This window comes from Microtus ochrogaster, chromosome 15 (assembly GCF_000317375.1).
Source record: "Microtus ochrogaster isolate Prairie Vole_2 chromosome 15, MicOch1.0, whole genome shotgun sequence".
Taxonomy (NCBI): Eukaryota; Metazoa; Chordata; class Mammalia; order Rodentia; family Cricetidae; genus Microtus; species Microtus ochrogaster.
In genome coordinates this window covers 27043120-27053552 of record NC_022017.1, presented here as the reverse complement: position 1 = coordinate 27053552, position 10433 = coordinate 27043120, and the positions used below count along the sequence as shown (strand labels likewise).

The 10433-nt window shown below is 46.5% G+C and overlaps 1 protein-coding gene across 1 annotated transcript in view; it reads right to left on the bottom strand.

Annotated features, from left to right (window-relative positions):
- Positions 1-10433, bottom strand: part of Efcab6 (EF-hand calcium binding domain 6) — a 192704-nt gene that overhangs the window by 167301 nt on the left and 14970 nt on the right. Inside the window, exon 3 of the mRNA XM_026782404.1 lies at positions 4637-4782. Within this exon, the coding sequence (XP_026638205.1) occupies positions 4637-4782 (146 nt within the window). The remainder of the gene's footprint in view (positions 1-4636; positions 4783-10433) is intronic.

Genomic DNA, 10433 nt, shown 5'->3' with positions numbered 1-10433 from the left:
ACACAAGCCCGATGCGGTACCTCAGACACAAGCCCGATGCGGCACCTCAGACACAAGCCCGATGTAGCACCTCAGTCACAAGTCCGATGCGGCCCCTCAGACCAGAAGTGAAAGGCAGACACAAACCTCCTCAACTGCTGCAGGAAGAACCACCTGATGCTGGACGAGCTTTCCATTGCTGGTTTAGGAACTGGAGAGTGACAGCAGACAGCAGACTGCCCCTCCAGCCCTATCACGACAGAAAGCAAGAGGAGTTAAGAAGATGCACAGTTTCAGACAAAGCCAAGACTGGAAGATGCAACAGAAACCAGATATCACCAAGGACAAGCTGGTCCTCAATAGCCCAGAAAGACAGTGCCTTCTCTCTGCAGAGAGGAGGGAACAGACACAGCATAGACAGCCTGAGAAGAAAACAACCCATGTTCAGTAGCCACATGTAGGAGTAGGCAGACAATAATCCCGGGGTCTTGGTCAACTACATGTGAGGAGCAGCTGGGCAGGAGACAGAGAGCTATGTAATAGCACCCTAGCACTTTAGGTCTCCCCCAGCTCAGGCAGCTATTCTCCCAAGGCTACAGGGGGGCAGAAGCAAGGTAAATCCGTATGGAACACATGGAGACTCTGGCCATGGACTATCAGGGGCCTGCTGCAGGTTCAAGGCAAGGCAACTGTGGTGGTTTGGAAGAAAATGCCCCCCAATAAGGAATAGCACTAGTAGAAGGTGTAGCTTTTTTGGAGTGGGTGTGGCCTTGTTGGAGGAAGTGTGTCACTTTGGAGGTGGATTTTGAGGTCTCATCTATGCTCAAACCACACCCAGTGTTCAGACCACTTCCTGTTGCCAGCAAGTAGCTGTAGGACTCTCAGCACTGACTCCAGCACCATGTCTGCCTGCACGCTGCCTTGCTTCACACCCTGATGAGAATGGACTTTACCTCTGAACTGTGAGCGAGCTACCACGATTAAACAGTTTTCCTTTATAAGAGTTGCCATGTTCATGGTGTCTCTTCACAGCAATAGAAACCCTAAGACAGCAAAGGAGTCAGAGGATGTCCCAGAACATGCAGAAGCTGTTGGTAGAGCTGAACATCCTACCCTGCCACCACGACCTCAATCCAGGAGGGCTGCAACGCAGGAGATGACCCCTGGAGACCCAGCTGGCAGCTCATGAGCTTGGCTTAGCTGCAGACTACATGGAATGAAGGAACCAGAGAGTGTGAAGATGAAAGAAAAGACCAACTTTTAACTTACTATTTTCATCCGGGGTGTGTGTGTGTGTGTGTGTGTGTGTGTGTGTGAATGCTTGTGTGCCACCTGTGTGTAGTGCCCGCAAAGGCCAAAAGAAGGCACCAGATCCCCCGGAGCTGGAGTTGCAAGCCATCATGAGCTACTTGATGCGGTGCTGGAAGTAGAACTCAAGTCCTCCGCAAGTGCTCTTAATGGCTGAGTCACTGCTCCAGCCCCAGATAAAACCTTTTTTAAAAGAAAAAGGGTACATTGTGGCAATTATACTTATTTGGTATTATCTGCTTGTACAAGTTACAGAGCTACATCTCCAAATCCACGTGCATTCATAGACAACATGGGCAACAGTGCTGAGCAGGCGATGGTGTACACTGGAGGGGAGAGTGGTGATGCCAGACACACGTGCGTATATAAGCGAATTGTGTGGGTACTTTTACACACGTACTCAGGTGCTTTGGCACATGTATATACCTGTGTGTGGAGGCCAGAAGCCAACTCAAGCATCCTTCTCTATCACTTTCCACTCTAGTTTTTGAAGCAGGGGATCACACTTGGCGTGGAGTTCAGCAACTGAACAAGGCTGGCTGGCTGGTCATTGGTCTCCAGGGATCTATCTGTTTCTGCCTCCCTTGTGCTTAGATTCCAGGCAAACACCATGGTGCCTGGCTTTTTCACTGGGTTGCGGGGACCAAATTCCTGGCCCTCACACCTGCTCAGAGGCACTTTACCAACTGAGCAGTCTCCCCACCCCTGTAGACATAGCTATAGAAAGAATTTAGATTCATTCATTTTATTTTATGTGTGTGAGCATTTTGCCTGTGTATATGTGTACCATATGGATGCCTGGTGCCTGTGGAGGTCAGAAGAAGGCATTGTATCCCCTGTAGTTACTGCGGTTGTGAGCTGTCATGTGGGAGCTGGGAACCAAACCCAAGTGCTCTTAACAGTTGATCCAACTCTCCAGCCCCAGAAATAACTTTTAAAAAGACAAAACACTTCCATAAATATTTTAATGTAACTGGCAACATGAAAAGCAAATGATAAAGAAACACACTTGAGGCAAAAACAGATCGAGGGGCACGGGTCCATGCAAAGGAAACTTATGCCTACTAGTAATAAAGATCAATCCACTGTATGGAAACGGGCAACTGAAAAAACAGACAACTCACGGGGAAAAAACGCACAGCAGGTAAACCTGAGAGTGGGAATTTAAATCACTATTGAGCAAATGCCATTAGGGGCTTAGGAGACCAATGGCTCTGTGGACAAAGCTTGCCACGCAAACATCATGACCAGAGTTTGGCGCCCAAAACCCATGTGACACCGAAGGCAGGGGCAGATACCAATAACCCCAGCATGCCCATGACACTAAGACAGGACACAGAGACACAATCCTAAGACACTTGCAGCCCAGCTAGCCTGGCCTGTGCAGCAGGGAAAAAGGACCCTGCCTCAAATAAGGTGGAAGGCAAGGACCAACATCCAAAGTTGTCACACCTGTATGTGCGCAGGCACTCACATCATGAGCACACATACACACTTGAAAAAAAGAACTGTAATTAAAACATAAATATAAGCTGGGCAGTGATGGCGCACGCCTCTAATCCTAGCACTGAGGAGGCAGAGGCAGGCGGATCTCTGCAAGTTTGAGGTCAGCCTGGTCTACAAAGCAAGTTCCAGGACAGCCAAGACTACATAGAGAAATCCTGCCTCAAAAAACAAGCAAAAATATAAATGTAATTACTTCTGTTAGTGCACAAGATCTTACAAGATGATATTCTGATGGGAAATTTACCAATGAATGCCTGTGATATTCTTTGGGGGAGAAGATGTGTACCAGCTTCTGGGGGGGATCTTTCTGCAGTGTTTAAGAACTCTGGGAGAGGGTAGCCCCCTTCACACTAGTCTCCTTTGCTCTGTCAGGCTTGTCAAGTATACTAGGACCGCCCCTTGCATTGCTCTGTAGACATGAAGCTATGAGCTGGAACAGCTCTACATTTTACTATGTCATTTTTTTTTTATCAGAAACTACCTTAACAACAGACCCCAAGTTAGGGTAGACAGGTGGCCATCAGATGTCAAGCCTGTATCCCCAGGCTCACTAGTAGACGCATAGGACCATTGGAGTAAAATCTTACCAACTACCACCAAGCATGTGTCCACCGAGATCAGTGCCTGTCCCTGCTTATAGGAACACCCGTTTGTCCTGCATGGTTCCCTCCCCCAACTCCATCCTGCATCCTTTAGAGTTCCTTCTTGAGCCCTCGCTGCTGTGTGCACACCTCAGTGTCAGTGTTCAGTGTGCCTCATTGCCTTCTCTCTGGCTGTATTCCTGCAGGGCTGGCCTTTCAGCAGACCCAACTCTGTCTTCAGCACCTATCAACAGTGCTCAAAAAATGTTTGTAAGTGACAAATGTATTAAGGAGGAAATGAGTGACGCTCTAAAGATACATAATTTTGGAAAATATTAAATCAAATTCTGTTGCCTTTAAACCAAATGAAGAATCCAAATGGCTTAACGACTCCCATCTTCACCAAAGACCACTCTGAAAATATGTACTTGTAGCTGCTTCCTCATAATTCCAAAATGCAGACACAACCAGAAGTGGGGGCGGGAGAATAGCAAACTTCTGCAGCATATGATGGGCTTCCAGGTGGCTATCCAACAGGTAAAATGCAACGAGGAAGGGATGGTCTTAGCAAGTGACAGCCAATGTGACAATGAGTGCAGGGAGGGATGTGAGCTTACCTAACATGCATGAGGCCCTCGGTTCCATCCCCAACACCACATCAATCTGGTGTGGTGGTTTAAGCCTATGATCCTAGGGCTTGGGAAGTGGTGGCAGGAGGATCATAAGTTCAAGGTCATCCTTGACTATTCAGTAAGTTGTAGGCTATCTCAGGCTATATGACACCTTTAACTATATAGTAAGTTGTAGGCTATTTCAGGGGGATGAAGAGGATGGGGAGAAAATTGAGATACAGACCTTAAGCCCTTCATAAAAACATGAACTTGATCTAGATGTAAATCTCAGATCTATGAGATTAGAAGGTTATATAATGGAACACCGAGATGGGGAGATTTGGTATCTTCTGTTTAATTCTTCTGCAAACCTAAGACTGCTCAAATTTGTACAACTGTCATTTACTGAATAACACAACCATTAAGCTGACAGAGTCCAGGAACACACAGCCTGGGTTCAAATCCTGACCATTCACTTTAAAACTATGAATAACTTTGAGGACACTGGCTTGAGGGGCCCATGCCTGCATTTCCCCATACTGGATATAGGGAAGGTATCAGAACATGACTCACAGCAGGCCTTTAACTGAGCCCATGTCAAGCAGTAAGTGGTATCTGTGGACAGGGTTGTAATCACTTGTGAGTACTCACTTGACGAAGAGGGTCTACCTAAATCTTGGCAGCCAGTCCTTGAATGCACTCTGACAGGCGAGGAGTGGGGGCGGGAATACATCTTCCGGGTAGTAGGGTACAGACTATGCCAGTCTGGTAAGATCGCCATTTTGCGCATTAAATCCCTGCGAGAAGAAACAGAACAGATTCCAGCATCTTCATGATGTAAACATGGCCGACTTCCGGGATGCTCCAGTCTGACCATCCTTAAGGGGGACACTAAGTCATGCCTAGATTGTTTTCAGCAGATCCAAAGAACTTGGGAAGGGCAGAGAAAAAAAACATTTAAGTGTTGTTTTCTCGGTCCTCCTCTGCTTAATCACAGGCCTAACCTGGTTGTTTCTTCCTGCTGCCTCCTAGCTATGCCTCTCTTCTCAAGTCTGGAGATTTCCCACTTCAGCACCCTTTGCAGTGCTGGTTTGGTGGTCATTTCTTCAATCTGCTCTCATCAGGAGGTTTTTCCTTCTCCTTCAATTACAACAGACAGTTCTGCTGGGTATAGTAGTCTGGCTTAGCACCTGTGGGCTTTCAGTATATGTATATACATGCTTATACACACACACACACACACACACACACACACACACATATATATACATATATATATATTTCAGTGTATATTTTCAGTGGTTTATCAGTCCAAGCCAGTCAACACCCAGCACAGATGGAGGAAGGACTCATGAGGTCCCACTCCTAGCAAAAGAACTATTGGGGGCTGGTGGGGGCTGGTGGCTGCTGGGGGAGGGAGAGTCAGCCATCTTCAGGAGTGTGCTGATAGGCTGCCCATGTTCCTACAGGTAGCCCTACACCCATACACATATCCTAGAAGTACTAACTGGACTCAGATAAAAGAAGAGCTGGAAGTGTGAATATGACCCAAATACATTGCATACATGTATGACATTCTCAGAGAAATTCTTTAAATCAGAGTGGTGATAGCTAATTTCTGGGGCCAGCAGTAAGAGGGGAAAGCTGTTGATTCTTGCTGGATGTGGTGGTAGATGCCTGTGACCCCAGCACTGGGGAGGTAGAGACAAGCAGCAGAAAGTGAGCGTGTCTCAGAGAACAAAACAGAAAAAAGGTTCCGAGTCTCTGGGTGCTCAAGAGGAACAGCACTGTTATCAATGACAGCAGCAAAAACAGGCATGAGGACTTTGAGCATCTCCACACAGCACCTGAGAGCCTCCAAGGATGGTGGGCACTGTGGAAGTGAACCTCACAGCAATCTGGCACCATGTAGTCATGAAAAGGGCCAAATGTCAGGGCTGGCAAGAGGGCTCAGGGGGTGAAGGCACTTGCTGCAAGTCTGAAACCTGATTTGATCCCAGGCCCCTTGTGGTGGAAAGAGAAAACTGACTGCAACAAATTTGTCTTCTGACCTCTATGCATGCACTTGCACTCTGTGTGCATACACGTGCATGAACGCAGACACGCTCATGTATATACATTTGTACACGCACAAGCACAGAGAGAGACAGACAGAGAGAGCACACTCCTACAAGTTGGCCTCTGATATTCACATGTATACCATGACACATGCCCACACACATACAAATAAATGTAATTTAAAATAATTAAAAATCACAGCCTCCTGAATGAGTAGGCAATGGGGCAAAAATTTGTTAACTAAACCTTAAAGAGAAAGCTGAGGCTCTGGAAAGTTCCTGTGTTTTCCTGGAAATCTAGCAGGCCAGCCAAGTAACAAGCTCTGTGTGCACAGACAGCCAGGTGCATTCTTGGGAAGGCCCCAAACTCTCTCCTCAGGACGCCCTTGGTGGTCCTGAGCCAGGGGGAGAGGGCTGGGCAGAGCTACACATGCCCGGCTGGGCGAGAAGGAACAAACGTCCCAGCACATGCAGCACCCAGAACACTTGGAAAACTTGCTGTTCCCAAGAACTGAGAAAATGTCCAGTTAGACACTGACTACGAAGTTAATCGACCAGCCACTTGGGGTCTATGCAGAACAGAGGCCAACCTTAAAAGTGAGTTTAGAAAAATCCAGCAAGCTGTAAAAGACACAAACAAGAGAACAGAGAAAGGGGTGAGAACATGGCTGCCATGATTCCACCCGTGCATTATTTCAAATGCCAAGTTTTCAACAAACGCTTTAGTATGGTCCAGGGTAGGAGAGAGAGAGATGGTTCAACTGTTAAGAACACATAAGGAAAGCCGGGCGGTGGTGGCGCACGCCTTTAATCCCAGCACTCAGGAGGCAGAGGCAGGCGGATCTCTGTGAGTTCGAGACCAGCCTGGTCTACAGAGCTAGTTCCAGGACAGGCTCCAAAGCCACAGAGAAACCCTGTCTCGAAAAACCAAAAAAAAAAGAAAAGAAAAAAGAACACATAGGAAGACGAGAGTTTGGGTTCGAGCACCCACATCAGATATATCACAACCTCCTCTAACGCCAGTTCCAAGGGATCTGACACCCTCCACCCTCTTCTGGTCTCCGTGTATATCAGGCATCCATGATGTGCATATTCTACACACACAGACTAAACTAACACATGCTTTAAAATAAAATCAATCCACAGACTAAACTAACACATGCTTTAAAATAAAATCAATCTTTAAAAAACAAAATTAAAATGAAGGAATAGCCCATATATACTTGCCTTCAGAATCTAGGCAATCAAGAAGAGTTCTATGAAAACATATTACATGTTAGCCGGGCAGTGGTGGCGCACACCTTTAATCCCAGCACTTGGGAGGCAGAAGCAGGCAGATCTCTATGAGTTCAAGGCCAGTCTGATCTACAAGTTTCAGGACAGGCTCCAAAGCCACAAAGAAACCCTGTCTCGAAAAACAAAAGAAAAAAAAAAGAAAAAGAAAAAAAATCATATTATGTGAAAAAAAAATTTCAACTAAAAAAAATGTTAAAAGAAAAAAAGATAAACCCTATAAAAGTAAGGGAGAAAAGAAGGCTTCCTTGGACCCATGAAAATTCAGATAATTCATCACCAGCAGACTTTCTTGCAAAAGCTCTTGAGGAACATTTTCAGAAACATAGAAAAGTTGCATAGGTCAGAAATCATACCAATAAATCCAGAGTACTTACAGGAGACGCAAACATGAAAGAAGCCACGGCACCAGGAGCAGAGCCTGACACACTGAGGATGGACAGGACACACAGTTAACAATGACAGAACCACTAGTTCCGGGACAGGCTCCAAAGCTACAAAGAGACCCTGTCTTGGAAAATAAAAAAAAAAAAGGAAGGAAAGAAAGAAGGAAGGAGGGAGAGAGAGAAGGAAGGAAGGAAGGAAGGAAGGAAGGAAGGAAGGAAGGGAAATAAACAAAAGCAAGCAGAGGGAAGGAAATGTGAAGATTTGAAGGCTGGGGCCTGAAAACAGCAGAGAAAAGCCACAGAGGAGGAAGGTCACTATTGGAAAATATTAGCAAAGTTGATAAATATGGGGGGGCCAAGGAAAAATGGAAAATGCCCTTTAAAATTAGAAATGGGACAAGCATTGCTACCCTTCTTTCAGAAATAAGGACATAGTACAATTGGACAAACCAAGAGAAAATGGAAGCATTCTGAGGAAGACGGGGTGGGCGGGGGACTAAGGAAGAAGCAGGAAATCCAGGACGCAGGATGACAAACGAAGAGACTGACTCAGTATTTAAAACCTGACACAGAGTCAGGGTCAGATGGACTAAGTAGTGATTCTACCAGATGCTCAAGGGATAATTAAAAGTCAGTCTACCACAAATGCATCTGAAAAGGAAGAGGGTGGACTCACCCAGCACTGGGTGATAGAGTGCTTGCCTAGAATGACAGCAGCAGAGGCCAGCGCCTGTCCACACATCTATAAAGCCAGAGCTGGCCTGACGAAAACCAGACCACGGCACCAGCAATCACAGTCAAAGGCCAATGCTCTGTGTGACACAGGAACGCAAACTAACTAAACCTAGCAACTTGATTAGAGCAAAGGGCACAGCCAAGTGGGGTCACCCTGCGAAGTAAAGATGGTTGGCACATAAACGCTAACCAGGGTCGGAGCTGGCTCAGAGGTACAGTCCTCTCACTTCTTGGGACCTGGTACAAGTGTTGCTGTGATAACCACATACACGCTTTTGTGTGGGTGTGCACTTTGGTTCACTTGTGTAATGTACCTGGAAATGAACCTGTTTGGTTGGCAACAGTTTTCCTCATTTTTTTGAGACAAAGTCCAGATTTGCACCATAATTATCAGAGGGTCCTGATGGACCAAACCGTTTGAAATTAAATGTGAGTATTCAAAAACAAATGGCCATTGGTCTAAAGAGACAGCTTGGTGGTTAAGAACACAGGCTACTTTTTTAGTTTGGTTCTCAGGACAGGGTTTCTCTGGGTAACACCTCTGGCTGTCCTGGAACGCACTCTGTAGACCACTCTGGCCTCAGACTCACAGAGATCTGCCTGCCTCTGCCTCCCGAGTGCTGGGACTCTTAAGGGTCCCATCACCTGTGATGCTGGTACAGTAGGGACCAAGCTTCTACACATGATCTTTGTGCTCCATCTGCATGAAAACCACAGTGTGAGGCTTATCCCATCAGTACCTGAAAGCCCCAGCAGAGCTCCTCTCCAAGAACTGACTGGTTTTGACTGCACTGAAAGCAGGGGACCATAGTATCACAGATAAGCTTCCAGAATCCTACAGATTCTGAAGTGCATGGCACCTGTGTTCAACAGAGTCAACACATAGTTATTAAATGCCCTTCTAACAAGGCTGGGGATCCATGAACAGAATAAGTAAAATACTGGACCTCTCAGATCTAACACTGTAGCGATGTTCCAAGAGGGACAGTAAAGACAGTCAGGCTCTGAGGATGTGGTTTGATTGGCAGAGCACTTGTTTAGAATGCCCCAAGCCCTGTGCTCAATCCCCAGCACCATATAAAACCAGTTGTGGAGCTGTCCTCATTTTCTTTCTGTTGCTGTTATATAGCACTTAGTAAAAGCAACTTGGGGAGAATAGGGTTTATTGGAGCCCATAGCTTGTAGCCCATCAGCCAGAAAAGTCAAACTAGAGGCAGGAACTCAGCAGAGGCCGTGGAGGAGAGCTGCTCACTGGCTCACTCAGCCTCCTTTTTACACAGCCTAGGGCCACCTGCGCTGCAGTGGCACTGCTCATAGTGGACGGGGTCCTTCTACATCAATTAGCCATGGGCCAATCTGATGGAATCAATTTCTCAACTGAGATTCCCCCCTCCTGACCACATCTAGGTCTATATCAAGTTGTCAAAACGAAGTATGACAGTGGTGCACACCTATAATCTCCTCACTGGGAAGGTGGAGGCAAGAGGATAAGAAGTTCAAAGTCACTGAGCGGTGGTGGCACACACCTTTAATCCCAGCACTCAGGAAGCAGAGACAGGTGAATTTGAGGTCAGCCTAGCCTACAAAGCAAGTTATAGGACAGGCTTCAAAGCTACAGAGAAATCCTGTCTCAAAAAAACAAACAAACAAAAAATAAATAAAAGATTCAGGGTCATCCTTGGCTATACAAGTTTGCACGTTAGTTGATGACCAAGTCTGCCCTGTGATTTTACAGAATTAGTAAGTCCCTGGAAGACCGAGGAGGGGAGGGGCTGGGAGCATGGGGTCTCCTCAGGCATGCAGAACATCCACTCTTGCCACACATGCTGCACAGGCCCCGGGGTTTTTATTTTTCCCATAAATCCCCTTCTTAATAACAATGCAGCTTGCCCAGGCTTTGGCCTCATGCCTTACTGTGCCACCTGAGGAGTGAGATAATCAACCCAAAACCACTGCCTGAGGTGTCCTTTATTACTT